The sequence below is a fragment of the Asterias amurensis genome, chromosome 16 (genome assembly GCF_032118995.1).
Source record: "Asterias amurensis chromosome 16, ASM3211899v1".
NCBI lineage: Eukaryota > Metazoa > Echinodermata > Asteroidea > Forcipulatida > Asteriidae > Asterias > Asterias amurensis.
The window spans coordinates 17,642,541-17,665,940 of record NC_092663.1 but is presented as its reverse complement, the minus strand read 5'-3'; the positions used below and the strand labels follow the sequence as shown (position 1 = coordinate 17,665,940).

The following is a 23,400-nucleotide window of genomic DNA, read 5'->3' as shown; positions in this document are numbered from 1 at the left end:
TTTCAACATGAATAATTTGATTTAATCCAGTTAACATAATGTGAAAATGAGACTTGCAAACGGGCAGTTAATACAAGGGTTGGTTTCGCCACCACTCCTTATAATCTAGAACATTATCTGGAGCAACTTAATATCACCATCAAGACACAAAAAAACCTTGGTTTAAATCCTATTTTATATCTGTGAAGTTGCTCCCAATAAGTCTAATAAGTTCAATCTAGCAAATGTTGTATACATTAATGAGTCTTTACCAGTAAATGTTAATGCAGCAATGTCAGCACTACATCCTGTGACCAATGTGAGAAAAGAACTACCCGGACATCTCACATTGCTCATAGAAGAAAAATGGCAATTCCAAGATAAACTTGTATTTTGTTACCATTAAAACACAATTACACTGTACATAATAACCATTTGAAATAAGCATCTGGTCCACAGCAATGGCAAGATACATTTCCAAACCCGTTTTGAGAATATTGCTGCGACCAGAGCCATTTATTAAGACAAACTTCTGATACAAGTTGAACCCTTTCTACCGATTGAGATTCAACTTGTCCTCAACAATTTTCAATGAGTAACCTCTTTATATCAACAGATTTGGTCACAAATTAACATGTAGTACCTGATCATCAAGGAACTGGTGTTTCAGCTTTTCAGTGTGTAGGCTTCATTTGGCTGGTCATTAACATTGGGGTACATACTAATTTCATGAAGATAACACTTTTGCAAAACATGCAGAGCACAAAGCGAATCATTTCTGTTCGCAGTGTTTGGATGTGTGCTCTATTTAAATCAGCAATTTTTTTCTTTCTTCTAATTATGTCCAGCTTCATTTAAGTTTGGCACAGAATGTGAACAAACACCATTAACAATAAAATCATGATCACTGATCAGCTGACAAGCACCAACCAAAGTTGGTTCACCATATTAAGGCTTTTAAGTTTTCAACATAATGCTAGATTGAACAAACATTGTTTTTGTATGTATTACATTTACATGTATAGAGATTCCAGGCCATGCTATATGAGGGTATAGTCCTACAGCTTGTTAAAGATAATTAAAAACAGGTGTAATTAATCACAATGTACAATGTCATAAATGCACAGACTTCATAACCTCTGAAAGTCGTCAATTTGATTGTTCATTAAAACAAATTAATTTATACGTAATTAATACTTGGATTTTTTAACTGTGAACATTAATGGATTATGTAATAACTAGGAAATCAAGAATACCTAACAACATCTTAAGAAAGTTCATGAAAGCCACTGAAGCGGCTAAAATTACTTTTGTTTTAGTTTGAATCAAACTTTTTATTTTTTACCAAGACTAATAAAATCTACAATTTTTTTTGTTCCTTTTTTTCATAAAGAGTACACATGTAATCTAATCTACAAGGTGTTTGGTTAGTATCGAGTGAGTTTGAACAAAGAGAATCTGTTTCTTCTTCTGTAAACAAGTGCAATGTTATTCAATAACCAGATAATTAATGATACAAATATCAACTATTTGAACAAAGTAGGCATGGAAGCCATACTGAATTACGATCAACACAAACGTCATATTTTGAATCCAGTTTATATTACATCTATATGGGAGGGTTTGACCATCGTATAAGACAATGGTTAAATACCAGCTCCCTCCTCTACTTAAGAGTACATGTTCTGTATTAAAGCAAAAATGTTTAAATACTGCCCGTTTGCATAAAAAAAATATGGAAAAACTGAAATAGACTGGCAACAAAATTATAAAAGTGTGTGACTGTCGCTGACAGATGACAGTACTTTTAGCATTTTGTTTGAAGACTTTTCCCAAATAAATTACAATAGCATGGCATGGAATCCCTTATTGGTTTATTTATAGCACAGGGAGTCGTTCCCGTACACTCTTGCCTTTTTTTCTAAATATAAAGAGTGAAGGAATCTCTATACAGACAATTCTCCACTTGGATTATAACTACTGTTGTTTAAACCCAACTCGGAAGTAAGAGGCAGGTACTTGACTTTGTGTTGTCATTGTAGGCTTGTGAGCCAGACTACCATAAGAAATCCTCTTCTTTGTAAAGATATATGGATAAATCTGGCACCTTTTCTCAAAAAAAAAAAAAATTTGCAGTGTTATTAATTGCAGATTCATCGCCACATAGGTGTCGAGAACACAGCTTACACTCTTGAACAGAGTGGCCATCTTTTTTACAAAAAAGAAGGAAAAATGACAATTAAGAATTGTCTTCAAGTCCACTCTGCTTGTTTTTCTTGTAACCTCTTGTTTGTTTCTTCTGATACTTTCAAAAAGTGCATCCAAAATAAATGATTCATGAACAAGTTTTTGTTCATCCTATCCCATCTCCCAAATCTTTCGTTTCCACAAAATGTAACATTATGGATTTTCACTGCATTACATGCCAGTGAGACATCCATGATGTCACATTCTTGGATTTGTTATCTATGAAAAGTTACCCCTCTTCTAACTCGGCAAATATCTGGCTGGTTTTTCCAATAAACTCCAGTGACAGAGTTTTCCATACAAGACTTCATACTCATGAAGACCTCCCAGTTAGAGATTGGTTTTTCTGAACACTCGGAACAACAATTTGAAATATGTAAATCCAACATTAAACACTTGATTAAAGTTTGTCCAACCATGGTTTGAATTCACCAACATCTTCTTGTTTTAATCTTTACTCCTGTGTTTGCAAAGTGGCACATTTGCATTCTGAAACCACAAGTTGTTTCTTTTTATAGCAAAATGTGTGTTTCTGATTTCCGGAGAAACTTGTTCTGTATTGCTATCAATTACAATAAGCTGTTATACATAAACCATACTAAGTTTTCAATGTTTTGGAAAATGCAAACATCCAACCAATTTTCCGTGGTAGATTATTTCAAATTGTTGTTCTAAAATATGATGCAATAGACAAGAGGCAGGTTTTTTCTATTGACCTGATTTTAACACTAAACGGCACTGAAATAAAGGGACTACTAAAGTCATTTTGTTTTCTGACATCACTTTCATTGAGCTGCTTGTAGTTTCCAGGTTAAGAGTCTCTTGAACCCAGGACTGGCAAGCAGCTCTATAAAACTGAGTTCTGATTGTAGTCCACCCATTTGGTAACAAATGGGAGTTAAGTTCCATACTTATTAACATAAATAATACTTGTTTTATGAGTTGGGTTTTAAACATTTAATATTATCATTGTCTACATATATATATATATGATATGTTGCATGGAGAAGTGATGATAGGCCTTATTCTAAACATGTTTTGGGGGGTTTTTCCTCTTCCTTCAGAAGCTTGAGCTCACTTTGGGAAACTGCCTTGGTCCATGATCAAGTGCCAATTTGAAAACACTTGACAACCAGGTTAAGACTAACCCATTTGATTGATTAAAAAACACACATGTCAAGGCTAATGTTAGGTAGCTATTAAAGGAACATTTGTGGAGTCATGAAGCAACTCAGGGGACCATGTGTTAGATTAAGGCCAATCATCGCAGAATTTGTAGTCATGTACTAACATTTCCCCACTTTATTGTATCCAATATCATTGGTGGAAATGCACATAATATTTGGCTTTAACAAGTGTTTTTCATTTTTGACAGGTCCGTTAAGTTTGTTAGCAAAAATGTAGATAACTCCAATGCAGCCGCAGCTGTTTTTGAATGTCACAGTGATGTCACAGTGATGTCAGAATGCACCAACAATAATATCTGCTGTTTTCTGTGCCCAAAATGATGTCTTCATTTGAATTTTAGTTTCCATGTATTAGTGGAAATTTATCGGATGTAGACAATGGACAAGGAGGTAGCACTGGATGGAATCTTCATTTTTTTTTTTCTTTTTAAATTCTTTTTTTTTATCAAAAAGTAAAAAATAAAGTAACAAATATGGCCATAATATACAATTCTCACCACAAAATAATGGCCCATATTTTGTTTAAACTAAATTTCTCTTTATAATATATATTTTATATATATATTTATATTTTTTTTACATTTTTTATATTTTACTGTTTTTTTCTTGTTTTCTTTTTCCTTTTACTTTTTTTTTTTTTTTTTTTCCATTTATTATTCTCCCATAACTTTTTGTGCCGGAATGCCATAATCTTTAATGCCTCTTATTTTATTTTTTATAGTTGTTCAACTTTTCATTATAACTTCAGCCAAAATTAGCCATCATTCCCTCTCAATTAAAAAAATGTTAAATAAAATAACGTAAAATTAAAAACCTGCACCAATGTGCAAGTTGACTCCTTGACTTTCCACCCCTCTTCCGGTTGACCTAACCACCCCCACTGAGAAGTCCACTACAAGGTTCTGATAAGTCACCTATACATGAAACAGCTCATACCATTATGTGTGGAGGTGGGTCATGAAGGAAGTAAAGCCAAGAATATCGGAGGGGAATAAAAACAAGCAGAAGAACCAGTTCAACTTTTGGATGCTAAAATTCAACTTCATAGCATCTCTTGCTGTAATTGAAAGGTGGTCTTAATCCTTCGCAACTTTTTAAAATTTCAACTCGCTGACTCCACAAGTATAATCATTTTTATCTTCTTCTTTTCTTCAAGTAGAGCCACGTCTGACAATGTCGCAAAAAAGTACAAATTTCTTTGTCGGTGGTATTCTTTCTCAAATTCATCTCTTTCATCAGGTGTATAAATTTTAGAATCAATTTGTACGCACCAAGTCATAAATCAACAATTTTTAGGGTTGTACAATTGATGTTTTCTCATTTATCACAGCTAATTCTTGTCCAAAATAAGTATTTTACCCGATTCTATTTTGTTGGTCTTTTTCATTTGAGATGAAAAGCTTGAATTTCTAAAATGGTTAGGATGGTAGATTGCTAGTTCACATGATTCCAATCCCTGATAATTACAAGCCAAGGTTTATAGAGAGCCGTAACAGGGAGCTGAATCCCAAAGGGAATTCTACTCAAACAATGGTTCTCATTTTGATTCAAGCTTTTCATCTTTTCTACTGGCAGTGCTTTCTTAATTATTGTAGGGACCTGATGAGGGAAGGGTTAGGGGGGAAGGGTTAAGGGGTATTGGGGGGAAGTCTTACTGTTGGTTGTTACCGGGACCATTCATGCGGTTACCACCACCAGGGCCACGGCGTTGGAACCCATAGCCATACTGTTGGTTCTGGTAGGCACGCTGGTTGAAGTCATAGATCATCTTGCGAATACGACGCTCAGCCGCCTGTCAAATAAAAGAGGAAAAAGGCCACCATTATACCAGAAATCTATCACTCCACTGCAGAAGGAAGGCCTTTTCATCACCATTCCAGCTGGATCTTTCTTGTGCTTGTTGCATCCATGTAACGCTTATAAATGCTCTGATGCTGTCCATCCAACACCTACTTGGTCTGCCTCCTACCATAATTAATCTAAATTTAAAGCAGAACATTCTAGAATTGTTTTGAAACAGAAACTAATTAAAGAGCATGAGAGAAATTTACCTGTAAAGCATAGAAATGACCATAGATCTTGACCATAACTTCCTTATCAGATTCTTCTGGTGACTGGTCTCCTTCTTCATCTTCTTTGTTGGCACGAGGAACTTCAATACGAGCTAGGGTCATCCTCTGGAGGTCACGCACCTTTAGAATAAACAACATGTTCAGCAATTGCAACTGTTATAAAGCAATTAAATATGGAACAAAACAGTGATGATAATGTCTAAAACGCCCATCTAAACCGGGCCACATCAAGGCTTAGCGATAAAGGACGAGTGCCTTGACCCTGTAAAGTCTTACACGAATGTTTAAACGGAGTCACCACTCGTTCATTCCCGTTTATAAATTCCTTGCATTAAAAGCTCATTAAGGACAGGTCATTTTTTTAACATGGCTCATGTCTATATCGCCAGTTTTAAAGGTCATGTGATTTCCTCTTAGCAAATTAGATTGGATTAACTGTCCCCAGTATTTTTGAACTACAAATAGAAAAAATTATGTCAAAAAGAAAAAATGATGAATTTATGATGAAGTTCTTCTGAATCAGTCCTTATCTTCAGTGAATCACTTAATACGCCTCTCTTAATACTTATGCAAGACGTCATAATTCCTAACCAAAATGAGGTCATGGGCGCACGTTCCCCATCACTTGCAGTGGCTGCGCCCATTGCCTCGTTTTGAGTTAAAATTGTGACGTACCTCATGCATAAATGTTAAGAGAGGCGTATAGATAATTGGTTGACAACAAGTTATTGTTTTTGTATCTACTTCATGTAGAAATAAGAACTCACCTTAGCACCTTTCTTGCCAATAATACGACCCACCATCTTAGATGGTACACCAATCTCACAGTGAAGAAGTTCCTCCTTAGTCTCAAAGAGACCCTCTCCACGAACCTTGTCAAAGAGGGCAAACTGGGCTGCCCATTGGGCCTCTGGGCTTCCAATGATGGTCACTTTACGCTCAGATGATACCTCATCATCTGCTGGGGCAATCTACATTATAAACAGAAGGCTAAGTTAACAGAGCTTAGTAAGCAAATCAATGAATACTGTTCTAATAACACTATTACAACAGAGGACATTTATAGCAAATGAATCATTTACTTAATAAATTTGAATGTTTCACACTCTTTTATCGACATAGCAGCTGATAAGTTCAATAAAAAACTGATTCCTACATTACTTTGTCTCACTACTTCGTCTCAAACCATCACTAAGCAACATGGTACAAGATAGCGGCACTGAAGAAATAATGTTTGCAGTGGGAACGCCAACCTCACAACTGAGAATGTGAGCTTGGAGCTGGCCTTAGCCAGACCTGCGAATGCTTCTGTCCATGTAAACTCAACAGCAAGCACTGTAGGTTATAGGAAACAAAAACTAATTAACCTTTAAGGTTGAAGTGTGATGATCAGTATGTTCATTCTACTGAAGACAGTTCAATATGGCGTTTATTCCATATTGATTTTGGAAAATAGTACAATATGAGAAGTGATCAGTCCACAGAAAGCACAGTACATGAGAATATTTACATGAGAATGTGACATTAAACTGATTAAAGCATTGAGTCGTCATCCACAAGTTGTTCCCAAAACCAACAGTACTCAAAATATATGTTCACAAAGTGTTAGAAATATGATATTGGCCCTTGGAGAAAAGTTTATTGAGAGAATGGCTGGTGTACATGTACACATGGTATGACTGGTCTAAATGAAATGGCGCTACATAAAAACCCAGTGTATGTATTTATGTATTAACAGTCTTAGCTTGAAAACAAATACTCAAAATGTAAAAATTACATGATTGAATACTCAACAGCTTAAATATGTTTTGGGTCTTAAAAACTTAGTAAACATAAATCTATTATAAAGCAGGAGTGGGTGAAGAAGAGCCATGAGGATGAGGAAGTGAACTTGAGGCCAACCAAATTGTTTTTCCACTCACCCTGATTGAGGCATTAGCACGGCGAGACATGTTGCGAATAATGTCTCCTTTGACACCAATAATAGCACCTACTGCATCCTTAGGTACGTACAAGTATGCCGTCTCATTTTGCTGGTCCAATAATAATAAAAGCACAGAAGTTACAAATAATTTTTACAATTTTCAATATTTGAATATAAATATTTAAACTCGATACAAAGAGCACTTGACACAAAGCTTCAAGGGTTCTTAGAACTGTCAGCCAAGCAAACTTTCAATGTTAGACTAGTGGTAAGTGAAGTATGATTGGTTTGCATCTTATTCTGCAAACATTAGGTCTGCTTCAATAGCAGTCTGTGCTGTTGAGACTCTATTGAGTATGGCACAGTAAAGGCTAAAATACAAAACAAGGACACATTGAAAACATAAGAGTAATGTTGACTAGAATTTTTTAACAACCTTGTTTTACTTTTCCTGTTTAATTTTTCTTGTTTTATCTTCTAATGTATTTTAATTCTCTTGTAATAACCATTTATTTCAGCGTCCAGCTGCAAATTGGTTTAATAAAATATTAATCTAGATTGTATGCTTACATTCATGGGATACTGCTGCTGACGAGGATCACCATAACCGCCCTGTGGGTTGGAATAATAAAGACCAGGTAAAACACCCTGCTGAGTTCAACAAACACAAGACAGAACCTCTATTTATACCCAGCCACATAACTATTCCCCCCCCCCCTCCCCCGATTCATTTATATTTTAACCAACTTTCCCATGGTTTAAAGGTGTCCTTAGAGGTAAGACAGCCTGGTCAATTGAAGTGGCAACAATTGGTTACACTTTGCACAAACAGTTCTCGTATTTTTTCAATCCCAATTTTTTTTAAATACGATTATAAAATGCTTTTAGCTTGGCAATTATGGCATACAGCGATGCTTTACCAAATAGAAAATTCTCTCAACGAGCACACCCAAAAAATAAGTTTTTGCAAATAACAGTTGAATTTGGTCATGTGGAAACCAATATGCCTGTGATTTTTTTCCCACTGATAAGTTAAATGAAAAAAAAACTGCTGCCTACATTTATTTGTCTCACTACTTCGTCTCAAACCATCACTAAGCAACATGGTACAAGATAGCGGCACTGAAGAATTAATCTTCGCAGTGGGAACGCCAACCTCACAACTGGGAATATGAGCTTGGAGCTGGCCTTGGCCAGACCTGCGAATGCTTCAGTCCAAGTAAACTCAACAGCAAACATCATGGGTTATAGGCAAAAAAACTAATTACCTATAAAGGTACCAAAATGTTTCCAACTGCCTCTAGCTACCGGGCAGTCTAGTTGGTAAGACCTCTGCTCTAGAATACCAAAGGTTGTGGGTTTGAATCCCAGCCGAGTAATACGCTTGGGATATTTGTTCACAGAACTTGACAGTACCGAGTAGACAGATCTTACACACACACATCGGTGTTAAGGTAAAACCAACGATTATATTCTTAATGCCCAATGCAAATTTAACATCTATTAATTAGAAATTGTACATAGAAGTTAAGATATACAAGGTTCGTACCATTCCTTGGTTCTGATATCCATGGTTAGGTTCACCAGATCCAGAAAACATGGACATGTGGTTAATACCAGGGAACATGTTATGATGTTGGTTCTGCATTCCTTGCATGTGTTGCTCATATGCAGTACGCAGCTTAGCTGTAATGAGAGACTCGGCCTTAGACACCTGGTCAACAGTTCCCTTAATAGTGATGGTACGCTCTGGGTTGCAAATAGTCAACTCATGCAGACTGCAGTAGGAAAAGGAGGTTTAACACGAGATTCAAACATGAGCTTTAAGGTTGAGTAATTAAAATTTATGAAGTAGGATTTGAAACTTTGCATGGTGCAAGTACAATAAGGCGAGAATTGCAGTAACTCATTGTTGAAACCTCTATGGTTCTAAAAAGAACCGGTGGTCGACAGCTCAATGTTTTGATCAGTAAGCTCTTTCTTCTGAAGACGATCAGAGAATACTGATCAAAGCATTGAGTTATCTACCACCCGTTCTTTTGAGAATCAAAGCTACTCAAAAGAGATGTTCACATAACGTTTCTGCAAACCTCACCCCTAAACAGGAAACATGTTGCTCACTAAGCTTTACCAATGGTATAATCACAACAGAGGACATTTATAGCAAATTATTAAGTTTTTTATATTTTATACAATTCAATGTTTTACACTCTTTTATTGTTGCAATAGTATCTGATAAGTTTAATAGAGAAAAAAAAGCTGTTTCCTACATTCATTTGTCTCACTACTTCGTCTCAACCCATCACTAAGCAACATGGTGTAAGATAGCGGCACTGAAAAATTAATCTTCGCAGTGGGAACGCCAACCTCACAACTGAGAATGTGAGCTTGGAGCTGGCCTTAGCCAGACCTGCGAATACTTCTGTCCATGTAAACTCAACAGCAAGCACTGTAGGTTTTAGGAAACAAAAACTTTATTAACTGTTAAAGTGAAGGCATAATGAGATGTTCACATAGCGTTACCACAAACCTCACCCAAAAAATGAGACAATGTGTCTACATCATATCTGTTTGAAATGTTGCTAACTTACGGAGAAATGGTGATGGTTGTTTGTGATTCCTGCATAATGTGCTTGAGGGAGCTACCACCCTTGCCGATCAGACGACCAACGAGGGCATTATGAGCCAAAAGCTTGAGTGGTGGTTGGGTTCTAAACAGAAACAGATCAAAGGTCATGTTGCTCAACAAAAATATAATACAATATCATTTACATTTTGCTTTATAAATAACAAGCTTTTTACATAAAACAATAATGCATTAGTAGGATTTGAAACTTTGCATGGTGGAAATACTATATAGAAAGGTTTAGAGTTGAAACCAACGGTTCTTTTCAGAACCACCCCAACTCATTAGAAATAGTCATTACATGGTGTTACCGCAAACCTTTCTATATCAATAATGCGTTGTTTATAACGCATTTAATTACTTTTCTGTTAGTTGTCTTAATTGGGTTGACATATATAAGTTTAACTCGGCCATCTTCACCTTTAGATAAATTTTAAGGCAAAGCTTGTCCAAACAAGAACATGAAAAATGTTTCTAATTGAGCTTGATTTTTTGTTTTAAAGGATTTGGGTACTTTTTGTAACACAGAACACAATGCCCACAGATTTGCATCAAACGTACACCGTTTGAAGATAATGATAGTAGAGCGTACCTTAAAATATTAGTTGCCGAGGTGCTGTAGTTTTTGAGAAATGAGTAAAACAATGTAATGAAAATACGTTTTTACATGCTAAAATCATTTTTGTCTCGTGATCACTGAGCCAAATTTTTTTTCATGACATTGTTTTACTCATTTCTCAATAACTACAGCACCTCAGCAAGTAATATTTTCAGGGAAACTTTCTACTATCATTATCTTTATACTGTGTAAGTTTAATGTAAATCTGTGGACATTGTGTTTTTTGTCCTACAAAAGTACATAGACCCTTTAAACTTAAATAAAAAAAACTGCTTCTTACATCTATTTGTCTCACTACTTCGTCTCAAACCATCACTAAGCAACATGGTACAAGATAGCAGCATTGAAGAATTAATATTCGCAGTGGGAACGCCAACCTCACAACTGAGAATGTGAGCTTGGAGCTGGCCTTAGCCAGACCTGCGAATACTTCTGTCCATGTAAACTCAACACCAAACATCATGGGTTAAATAGGCAACAATAACTAATTTATTGTACCCGCCTTACTTGTTTATTTGACAAACCTTTATTACCCCCTTGATGACAACACTTCAACAGTGCTAACACTAAACATAAAAGTCCTTGATATCGATCCATGTTATTTTGTGGAAATCTGACTAGAGACCAATGTGAGCCTGTGATCTCCCAATTTACATGTCGATGCTCGGACTTAGTGACATTCTCGCTATTTTGTCAGTCTCTTCGTTTAAGGGGAGAGGGGAGCCAGTCTGAAGTTATACAACCTATACTGCTATAAAGCTAGGAATCCTACCCATCCCATCAATTCATCGATGGGAGACTTTTAGATGCTGGCGGCAGCAGACATAATGGTCCTTTTTGCAGCTCTGAGCATGCATGCACATGCTCAGTACTGCGTGTGTAGGTCTGAGCATGCGCACTACTGCCAAGAACAGTGAAAAAGGACCGTCTAAAAGCCTGCCATTTATTTTGATGATTTAACCTTACCCCTTCTGGGAGCACTCTTGGTTCATGATCTCCATGACCTTCTTGCAGGCTGAAGTGCAATCCTCTGGGTTTCCAAATGTGGTCACAGCCTTTTGGTTACAATGACAAGATAAGAAACATGTTAAAACAAAAGCTTTAAAAAAAAAAACACATAACAAACTGAAAAGTTTATTGAACAAAACTGCTTCCTACATCTATTTGTCTCACTACTTCGTCTCATACCATCACTAAGCAACATGGTACAAGATAGCGGCACTGAAGAATTAATATTCGCAGTGGGAACGCCAACCTCACAACTGAGAATGTGAGCTTGGAGCTGGCCTTGGCCAGACCTGCGAATGCTTCTGTCCATGTAAACTACACAGCAAACATCATGGGTTACAGGAAAGAATATCCAGCAATAAGAAAAAAGTAAATAAAGCTTCAGCTTCCATTATCATGTATAAATTTGAAAACATTTGGTTTTCAAATTAATTGCAGGTTGCAGGGGCCTCCAGTCTCATTGTAAGCAATGGACGACTCAACCTGGTTCGAACACCTCTAAACTTGTTGCAAATAACTGTTATATGACATAAGTTGCCAAACCAACAGTAGAGAAGTTTGATGTAATGCATTTCTAGATGATGTACCTGAATGTAAGGACAGACCACACAGAGAGGGAAGTGTTTTAATAATGTATACCCTGGAACTGTTTTCTCACTTTTACCTTCTCTCCTGACCCAGGGTTTTCACGGCGATGGATGTCAATTCTGTATAAAAACAATTACACAAAATTGTTTGTTTACTACAATTAGTGGGATGACAGTTTTAAAAGGTAATTTTAAAATGATTTTGATCAGACCTGAGCAATGAATATTCTATACCAAGAAGAAGAAATTACTCTGTTCTATTTATAGACAATGACACAAGAAGGAAGGGGCTACATCCTTGGATATACCAAGTGTATAATGATTTAAGGAAGGGGAAAGGGACAGTGGGTAATTTATGACAAACAAGGGATCTGCTCATAAGGTGTTACTCGACTCAAAGGGACTTGGCTTTATGTTAGCAAAGTTCACAATTCACTAATTCTAACATTTATTTATTTGTTTCTTATTTCAACTAGGTGGCCCATTCAGTAGTAACCGCTGGTCTACTATGGGTCACAGCTGGTACAAAGAAAAAGAAACATGTTTGTTCTTGGTGTTAATCTCAAAGCTCACAACAGTTTTGCTGCAAGATCTTTGTAAAACATTTGTGCTAGCTAATGAGTGTTTATTATTTGACTATTGTATAGAACTCTAGTAAAAGAATTAGTAAGATTTAACTGGCATGATGATTGGTTCTAGGGAAAATTTAGAAACATTTTATTGAGCATACAGGCAAACCTAGAAGCTAACCTACATGTACATATGGTGTCGATTTTATAGACTATTTAGTCATGATTTTTGCCAAGAGGAAAAAAACAAACGAACCAGACAAAAAAAGGAAGAATATCACGCCTTTTTAACAAAAGCTACTTATATATATCTTTGATGACAGAACCCCTCACAGGAAACTTCAGTTGTTCCGTCTTAAAGGTTTTGTTAATCATAGATGACTCAAAACAGTGTGATCCGGAGTGACAAACAGCACATGATACAAATCTCTAGAAATCATGGCCCGTTTATATTGCACTGTTTCAATATAGCATTGTAAGTGTATGGAAACCATTTTCTGCTTACAGCACAAGCTCCAAAGAACCTCATCAAAGCAGTTATTTTGTAAAGTGCTTAGAGACAACTTTATATTAGGCGTTACATAAATCGCATATACATATTATTATTATTATTATATGTCTCAGTACTTCGTCTCAAACCATTACTAAGCAACATGGTACAAGATAGCGGCAATGAAGAAATAATATTCGCAGTGGGAACGCCAACCTTACAACTGAGAATGTGAGCTTGGAGCTGGCCTTGGCCAGACCTGCGTTGCTTCTTTATTACTTGGTTAATAAAATTATTTAAAAAATCAATAGGAATGAACATCACAAAGAAAATAATCATCAAATAATAGTTGAAGCTACTCAAACTCAAAGTAATTTACAAATTTTTGTGTTTTTTCCTCCTCTCATTTTGTTGTTAATTGTTAACCACCCAAGAAACAATGTCAGTAACTAATTACGATATTATTTACTTTCCAAGTCACAATAAGCAACAAAGACTGTTGTGTTCTTACCTTGCTTTAGTTTCTCCAGTAATCTGCTTGATGGTCTTGCCACCTTTTCCAATGATGGCACCAACAACATCACTTGGAACAAGCATCCTACAAAAGGAACATACAAAGGATACAATTTCTGAAGAACGCTTACTTATAAAATTAAATAGATTTGAAAGAATTTAACATCTTGACATACTCTTGCAATCTGGGCTCAATATTACTTCCAGCTACTGAAGCAAAAATACTAAGCAAAAAGAAAATAAGCAGGATATCGGCCACAATTGGTACTAGTGAAATGGTATTTAAGTTGGTAAGCATAATTGTGTTGTGCTTAGCTAGATTAACCATTGAGACATGTTTATCATCAGCTTTACAAATGGTACAATCATAACAGAGTCCTTTATAGCAAATTATTTATTTTATTTAATATAATTAAATGTTTTACACTCTTGCATTGCAATAGCAGCTGATAAGTCCAATGAAAAAACTGCTTCCTACATTCATTTGTCTCACTACTTCGTCTCATACCATCACTAAGCAACATGGTACAAGATAGCGGCACTGAAGAATTAATATTCGCAGTGGGAACGCCAACCTCACAACTGAGAATGTGAGCTTGGAGCTGGCCTTGGCCAGACCTGCGAATGCTTCAGTCCAAGTAAACTCAACAGCAAACATCATGGGTTATAGGCAATACAAATTTAATGAACTGCAGCCTCCTTTAGTCCTTCCTACATTTATAATTGTCTAGATAAATCATTCCTTGTAGATTACATCCGAGCTGCCAAATTGCAAATACATATAACCTTTAAACAACTAAGAGGTAAAAAGGATGTGAAAGTCCCACCACAGAGTAAAGTGGGAGGGAGAATAATGATTTTTGTCTGAAAATCAAAGCCTCCTATGAAAAACTACTACGCTTCTTTCATTACTTATAATGCCTCATCAAGTTAGTTGTGTATATCTTTAATGGTACTTGTTAATTCTCGGTGCGACAACTCTAAGCAAACACAGTAGACATTGTTAAGATCATGAATGACGCCTACTCATACAAATGTCAAAACCAATCTTAGATAAACCATCATACATTGTAGTCTATGATGTTTGTCTGTGGAAATTGTGTGGGTGGAAATTCATTGGTGGGCGTTACTTTTACATTTACTTATTCATTTTTATCACATAAACTGTGCATGGTTAATACAGGGGCATTAACTTCTTTTTTTTGTTCAGAACATCAACATATTGAAGAGAAAAACAATTGCCAAAACACTGTTTTCCATACATCATTAAAAGAGGATTACAATTTAAAATAGTTGTTTCATTTTACCTGACTGGGAATACATTGGAGCTTCCTTGGTTACGGTTTCCACCACGGTTGTTGAAGCGGTTGTTTTGGCGATTCCCTGAATTTTTGTAGTTCACCTGAAGAAACATTTTTTAAGCAATTTTTTAAAACAGCTTCAAGGTTGGAAATACTTTGAACAGTTTCCAGTGGATTCAATCAAAAACGTTGTATAGAACTACCCATGGTTTTGTAATAATTATTTAAATTGTTATTCTTGAATCTATGCTTCATTTCAGCAATTAAGTTTGGGATATGTATTAGAAAGTTGCATATTATTGAAACAAAATTATTATAACATTGAATCCAAATATGCAGAGTCCTCCCTTCACAATTGTCCGCTGGACAAAGGTCACCTAAAACACTTGAGAACCAGTCAACATTTTCTCTAAGTGGTCCGACTGGCTAGCTCAGTTTTGAAAAGTGTCTCTACTTAACATCAAGCATGGACAAGTACAAAAGCTGAGAGACAAGTACAAAAGCTGAGAGACAAGTACAAAAGCTGAGAGACAAGTACAAAAGCTGACTAGTCCTGCTGGCTAGTTACTGAACAGGTTTAACATGCCATGGTAAGTTAAGAAAACTGTGTAAATGATTAGTGTTGATTACCTTGAGCTCTGAATTATGGAATTCATAGTTGTTAAGTTGCTTGATAGCTTGCTGAGCTTGCTCTACAGCTGCATAGGTTGCATTGACAGCATAGCCATTGGCACCCTCTCTACCTACAAGAATATCATACAAACAAACAAATTACATACATACACAACCAAAGGCTTACTTCATACAATAAACAGGCACGATATTTGTTCCTTGTGGGAAAAAAGTAGGAAAATTGTATCAAGTACAAGGACTAAGAGTTTCTTGGATACCTTTCTCACAGGAGTTAACGTTGCCGAACGTCTTGAGCAGATCCTGGACTTCTTGGAGTGGTGTTTCCAGTGGAATGTTATGCACCTGGATATTGGTAGAGCGGCTTCTGAAACGCAAGTCAATACGAAATTAAATATGTCTTACTTTACAAAGCGGCAATTACATTTAAGTGTCAATTATCATCTGAGGATTGCTTGCATATAACACACAGCCGAAGATGCTGATGCCGATGCTGCTAAATACATGTGCAGGCCTTTATGCTCCATTTTTTCAAAGGGCAAGGGCACCAAGGCATTTTCATAAGGCCTCCTACGAGGAAATTATAAGGAAAATTTTTAATTTCTATGGCACCAAGGTAATGACCAGGGGGCGTGGAGGCAATTGCCTTCGTCCCCTCCGTTGAAGTATCCGTTCTGCATGCTCATCCAAGAGTATAACAAATTTGTTCTCATAAAATATTATCCTTTTGGAAATTCTTTCAATGTACATGAATCATTGGTGAAGATTGTTAACTTCGTAGATCAAAGAAATGTAGGCATTCTTCCTTTTGAGCTAATCTCCACAAACAATAAGTTTGTCTTAGCACTTCGTCTCATACCATCACCAAGCAACACAGTACAAGATAGCGGCACTAATAATTAATCTTCGCAGTGGGAACGCCAACCTCACAACTGAGAATGTGAGCTTGGAGCTGGCCTTGGCCAGACCTGCGACTGTTAATAAAAGACACCATTGTAATCAGAATAGAGAACAGATGGTAGGCTGCTTCATATTGATAATTTGTAATGAAGACGTCCGTACAAAGTTCATGGAAAATCAAGTAAAAATAAAAACTAGAGAGCACTTGATAGGTTGATTTTAAAATTGTCTTCATAATTCAACCGTTGTTATGAATTTGCTGGCAATAATTATCACACATGTACAGGTACAAAAACACAGAGATTATTCTGAGATATTGTAAAATATTGCAACACCAAAGCCATCAGAACAGTCAATTCTTAAAGTGGATAAATTGCCCAGCAACACACACAGGTTAAAGGTTAGATTGAGAGTGCCTGATTGAAATCAATCTTGTCACTTTGTTAGAAGAGCAAATAATTTGTTTTTTTTTAGTAAAACAATTATCATTTGAAACAAGATAAATAAATAACAGACATAAAATTCTGTTTGAAATTTATGCACAAAGCCTCAAGTTTTCAGTTTTAAATTTTGATGTATTTTTAGCCAGAAGGAGAGAAGACTTGATTAAGGAATTCAAGTGGCTCATTAGCAGAAAAATAATTGGATGAAGACTTCATTATAACGAGGTTTAAGACTGACACATGAAACCGTACACAGGCTTACATATTATTTCATGAACTCATACACACAAAGGAAAACAACATAATTAGTGCGAGTTCCATCCGGCATTGAAAACACTTGACAACTTGATGTCTAAGATATAAAATGATGCCATGTTTTCTGACAATAGAGTGACAGACTGACATCTCAAACGAAGTATACCACATCATTTCATTTATTTCAAAAAAGTATTCTTATAAGGTATGCGTTAAACAAGAATTGATGCACTAACGTTGTGTTGAACTTTCACTGCTACAAATTTAATTGTTTTGGTAAATACTTCAAAGAAGGAAACAATCCCCAAGTTTTAATAACACAATACATTAATTCAAACTAAAACAAATTGGGGAAAAAAGGGGGTTTGATTCAATATGCAATGTTTGTACGTTCTCTGGTTGATTGGTAGGCCTTGTACAGTATTTAAAAGTCGCCCAAACCCCTTATCTTGCAAAAAGTCGCTGCAATATCAACTTGCATTTTGTTTTTTATAAACCAAAGAAGCACTTACTGCACTTGCTTAACTGTATTTATAATAATCTCCAGTGTAGTGTATTTCACAAATTTCTAATTAGATTTTGACCACACTGGGTGCACCATGGTTGTATGCATGCACTGCTTCTGCAAGAACCATAATACTAATATTCACCAGGGTCTCACTGTAATTTCCCTATAGCTACTCGCAAGGTTATATAACCCACTCCACACAGCACAAAACACTACACAGCATGTTGGGCAAACAACACACTGGATTTATTATAATTTCAATACATATTGAAATTCACATCAAGGACAACTGATGTTTTTCCTCAGCTCAGCGTGGAGGTAAATGTGGAGGTGTAGTATTCAATTGAATCAACATGTTTAGATAAGCCTAAAATAGACCTTTGTATAAGGAATCAAAACAAGCACTTTTTTAATTAAATATTAATACAACTTAAAGGGTTTGGGTCACTTTTGTAACACATCCACAGATCTACATTTACCTAACACAGTTTGAACATAATGATGGTATCAATATAACTTGCCGAGTAATGCAGCCCAGCATTTTTTATAAATAATTTATGAAGTTTGTGCTTAAAGGCAATTTCATAGAACAAGACATTTTCTAAGAGGAAGTGCTTGATAAAACAATTCCATATGGGGCGAGGAGTAAGAACTGACTGAGCTCTGTGATAAACTCATATCTGTTCCTATATTTTAAGCTGTGTTTATCACCCCCTTCCACTTGAATTTGTAAAGAACAACTCAAAACAGAGTTTAGTCAAACAATCATCTTGCAGCCCTGATACTTCACGACGGCAACGACGGCAATTGCCGTCGTTGCCCCTACCGTTTGCCGCAATGCCCTTCAAAAACCCAATTTTTCAAGGCAATGATTGCCGTGCCCTTTTCTTATCATTGCCGCCGTGCCCTTCCTCCCGAAAAAAAATTATATTCAACGTTGTCAAAGTTCGAAAATAAGCCAAAAAGTCCCGATGTCTGTGTAAATTTCACGCAGCGAAATAGACCCCAATTTCACGCACGTAAGGCACAACAGCAGATTTGAGGCCCGTTAGTCTTTGTTCTTTGCGTGCGACAAAAAAATACTCGAAACATCGAACGCTAGAGGGCGTTTCTGAACACGATAGCATGAGATTAAACGCCCTCTAGTGGTAAAATTACGCGAACCAACGTTAAACGCCTTGAGACAAAGACTCGACGTGCTGTGCATGCTGGGATAGTGGTTTTCCCCATGCTTGGTACATGTGATGAACCATCATGTACAGCATAGTCGTCGCGCACCGCATGCATTTATTCTGTCAACATCGTGTCAAAATGGAGCAGTTACGTGGGGATTTTAGCGTCTCTACGAAAAACTACACAACGTGCATGACCAATAGTAGGATTACGTATGAACAAAAATTATTTATTGTGTATTGTAAGTAGTTGTTCTTTATTTTGTTGAGTTAGATGAATGCTTTCTTTTTTCATTGGGTAACAGTTAGAAAATGGAAAAATTTGAAGAACTATTTTTTACAGGTAACTCAGAGTTTTTTTTTTTCAAACTGCCGTCGTGCCCTTCGCAACTTTTTACGATTGCCGTGATGCCCTTCCAAATTTTTGAAAATTGCCTTGGTGCCCTAAATTTTTACAAAAAGTCAAGGCAAAACTGCCGTGCCCCTTAAAAGCCGAAGTATCAGGGCTGATCTTGGAAACATTGTTCAGTCAGGTTCGGGAGATGGACTACTTGCTCTTGTTAATAGGGTCTGAGATGAGAATTATTTATTGGACAAGTTTGTCAGACAAAAATAACATCCTGTCTAGACAACGTGTCCACTGAACAACATAAGGTAACACAGACTCTGTATAGCTTCAACTACACTCTTAAATTGATGAAAATACTAGACCTCTGCATTTTTTCAAGTCAAGTTCATGAATTGATATGTAGGAAAAACAAGTTGTTTTAGTGTTTGTGTACATGTCTAGGATACAGCAAAAGAACTTAGTGTATGGCAGGTGCACAAAAACAGGATGCAGGATGAATAATTAAACCATTCTTGTATCAATGTTTTCGGTATGGCCCCCCCCCCCCCCCCAAAAAACAAAAAAAACAAAACAAAAAAAAAACAATAATAATAATAATAACCGCTACCCATCCTCATTTATCCCTCGTGCAATAACATACCACAATCTCAATTTTAAAGCCATTGGACCCTTTCGGTACAGAAGAAAGAAAAAAAAGTTCACAGATTTACAAATAATTTACAGGGTTTACAGAAGGTAATGGTGAAAGACTTCTCTTGAAATATTGGTCCATGAAATGCTTTACTTTTTGAGAAAACGGTAAAACAATATAAATTCTCGTGAGCGAGAATTACGGATTTGTTATAAACACATGTCATGACACGGCGAAACGCGCGAAAACAGGAGTGGGTTTTCCCGTTATTTTCCCCCGACTCCAATGTCCGATTGAGCCTAAATTTCTACATGATTGTTATTTTATATATAAGTTGTGATTTAGAAGTGTGGGACTTGTACAATACTGTTTACCGAAAGTGTCCAATGGCTTTAAACGTTTATTATTAATTATAGCCCAGTCTCCAGTATTTTTCTTATCTCAATTTTACTAGCGATAATTATAAATTTATCGCCCAGTCTCCATTATTTTTCTTATTGCTTTTTAGTGGTTTTTCTGGTAATTGTATATAGCCATTGTCTGATTTTAAATGTTTTTAGTGTGTCAATGTTTTTACTGTATGCGAGCATTTGAATAACCCTTTTTGGGATCTAATTAAGATTATCGTATTGTATTGTATTTTTTTGTTTACATCTCATTGCGCATAGAGACTTCTCTGTGATTGTGATATACACTCTACAAAAATGGTTCATTAATATTATTATCATCATATAAACCATTTAACAAATATGAAATCTTCGGTTGGTTTTTGCTTTAAGTTCAAAACCCAATGTGATCAATCCACTTATAAACACAATTGAAATCTAAAGCGAAATCATCAAACAGGCAAGTTTGAAACTGCTGACAACTTTACCAATGAGCCATTTCAATGACAGAAGTGCCTTTATCAAGTACTGTAGGTTTAGGTTACCTGAATCATACCCCAAATTATGGCTAGAGTGAGTGGGTATATAATCTAGAGGTAGGATTACAACAACCAGAGCAGGGGTTAAGAGGTTGCATTCCTCAGTGTCTGGTCTCAACTTCTTGCAAGGAAGGCAAACAGTCTGGCTCAAAACAAGTCTTTCTTATGTCTGACCTCCCCCCACCCCAACATTAGTTTAAAAAAATAACAAACAAACAAACACACACAGGTTTTGACCTCTTTTACGATACAGGTCTGCTTTGTCTCTTAACTAAATTACAGTATTAGTGGAAAAGTTTTTTAAAAACACCTTTCTTCAAACTGTATTTTTACAAAGTTTGCTCTTATTTGAATAGTCATCAAATTTCTTATGGGCAAGTCCTTTTTCTTCAGAGTCAAATCTTGTTGTTTGACCATTGCAATTTACATTGCAATTTTAATCTGATCTTTGAACCATGACCTTGGCATTGACCTTTCTAATAGACAATTGTCTTAAATTTTAAAGAACTGTTATTAAACATCAATAAATCAAGGCAAATAGCTTCAAGCAAAATATTAAAAAAATAAAAAATGACAATTTGAAGTGAGTGACCTACCTGACACCCCTGCCTCTCTTTGGGACTGAATGCTCAACAACCATCACTGAACCAAGCAAGTTGTAATCTACATACAGTAAAAAACAAGGGTATTCAGAAATTTGTAAATAACCTTTTCAAAATAAAAGTTTACACATTTTACTTGCTACACACCAATAAAGGGAAAACACATTGTCATGTTTGTTTTGGATTGAATAACAAACTTTATTTTAATGACTTTTTTAAATTGTTGTTTATTTTCCTTTATGACCTAAAAACGTTTCACCTGATACTTGACCTATGATGGATAGTTTCTCTGATTGTGAACTTATAATTATTTCCAAAATCAATTTGGAACACAACATACAATCTTGAGTACAACTAAATGCCTGGTGTTGCGCCACCCAGTTACTGGGTCTAAACAATGATTCATTTATTACTGGGGATGTCTCATAGACCTGCAGTCTGCGACCATCACTATCAGTCACTCAGCTCAGCAGGATTATGAAAATCATTATGATTTAACTAGAAAAAGATTAGGAAATTTTATTGAATACAAAGGCTGACCAGGTTAAGTGGAGGGTTTAAATTAGACTTTCAAGTTGTTTTAATCAGTTTGTCCAAGGAGAAACAAAAATGAGGAAACGTTGTTGTATACTGCCACTTTTTCATTCGTTGTGAAATAAAACAGTATCTTTTACTCTTTATATTTGAAAACAAATTGCACAAAATGGTGGCTGGATATGGTGGAAAGTTTTCAAATCAAAATCTGAGAAAAAAAGAAGGAATATCAATTATCAGTCATTGACATTGATGCGTTATCATCACCACACCGACCAACCAAACAACATGATTCCATGATTAATGAACAAGTCAAGTGAAGTGTTGTAACGTAGCCTATTCCACAATCGAAATAACCACATTCATCATACTCTAATCACTGACGGAATTTATCTATTATCAACACTATGTACCCATCAATCTCATGGCTGCCAAGTTACATGAGGTTGCTTGCATGTGTTCATTGCAGCATGAATTGTGCTGTGTACACACATGCATGGCGTCCGTACACATGTGCTTTGAATACGTCATACAACATGGCGAATCTACCCAGCCCGCACACACAAAATCCCGGGCAAGTTTGTGTACAATATCGTCCCCAATTTCTCCCCTTTCCATTTGCCAAACACTATATCATTAAACTATATTGTTATTAAAGGCGTAATCCAATAGAAACTGGTTGATTTAAAGAGTACTAACCGTTGAGTTTTTCGATGGCATTTGTGGCCATTTCTTCGTTCTCGACGTCTACAAAAGCAAAGGGGCTCGCGTTGCTGTTGGGGTTGGAGCTTCGCTTTACCACCATGCTGGAGACTGGGATGCCATTTTCCTCGAAAAGATCGCGAAGGGCATCCTCAGTTACATCCTCGCTGAGGTTTCCGCAGTAGATTTTATTCATTGTGGTTGTTGTAGAGGGTCAAATCAATAGACTAGTGAAAATTTGGGTGAAATTGTCTCCGGTTTTGGGGAGGAAAGTCTGGCTAAAGAAGCCAAATCGTACGGCCGACCGTGTGTTGGGTAGTGTGCCAGCGAGAGAGAGACCCCAACGTACAGTCAGCACACGTAAAATACCACAAATTTCTCGCCCTACCCACGTGCTAGTACCACGTGACTATGATTGACAGTTAGATCGGATTGCTCGCTGCCTGAATGGCCAACATATGGCAAAGGTACCGCCTACTTTGAATTTTGACCAATCAAGAACAGTAATCTAAATTGGACTGGGGCTTATTTAAATAACCAACAAATGATTGACACAATTTCCGAGTATTTCTTTTAATCGTCGGTTGTACGTTTAAAACTTGTGCCGAATAGCCAGATTTAAAAGAA

General features: G+C 36.3%; 1 protein-coding gene across 4 annotated transcripts; it reads right to left on the bottom strand.

Moving 5' to 3' along the window:
• On the bottom strand, positions 1-23,118 carry LOC139948581 (insulin-like growth factor 2 mRNA-binding protein 2). Of its 4 annotated transcripts, none has more exons than XM_071946748.1 (15): positions 22,771-23,118; positions 21,532-21,598; positions 16,013-16,119; positions 15,753-15,865; positions 15,129-15,223; positions 13,820-13,906; positions 12,321-12,369; positions 11,621-11,709; positions 10,001-10,120; positions 8,959-9,187; positions 7,980-8,021; positions 7,408-7,524; positions 6,253-6,456; positions 5,465-5,605; positions 1-5,205 (listed from the first exon to the last, which is right to left on the bottom strand). In XM_071946748.1, exons 1-15 carry the CDS (start codon positions 22,967-22,969, stop codon positions 5,065-5,067), a joined length of 1,800 nt encoding a protein of 599 aa, XP_071802849.1. In that variant the 5' UTR covers positions 22,970-23,118; the 3' UTR covers positions 1-5,064. The 4 variants fall into 4 exon arrangements, with proteins under 4 accessions (XP_071802849.1, XP_071802851.1, XP_071802852.1 ...); XM_071946750.1 differs by having other exon boundaries at positions 7,408-7,518; XM_071946751.1 differs by having other exon boundaries at positions 12,327-12,369.
• Positions 23,119-23,400: the final 282 nt, after the last annotated feature.

What these genes read in the sequence shown, in the direction of transcription:
- LOC139948581 (XM_071946748.1), bottom strand. Translation starts at nt 22,969, where the DNA reads ATGAATAAAATCTACTGCGGAAACCTCAGCGAGGATGTAACTGAGGAT. An exon ending in TCCATAATTCAGAGCTCAAG is followed by an intron (nt 15,224 to 15,752) that starts GTAATCAACACT and finishes ATGTTTCTTCAG; the next exon opens with GTGAACTACAAAAATTCAGG. An exon ending in GTCATTTCTATGCTTTACAG is followed by an intron (nt 5,206 to 5,464) that starts GTAAATTTCTCT and finishes TTTATTTGACAG; the next exon opens with GCGGCTGAGCGTCGTATTCG.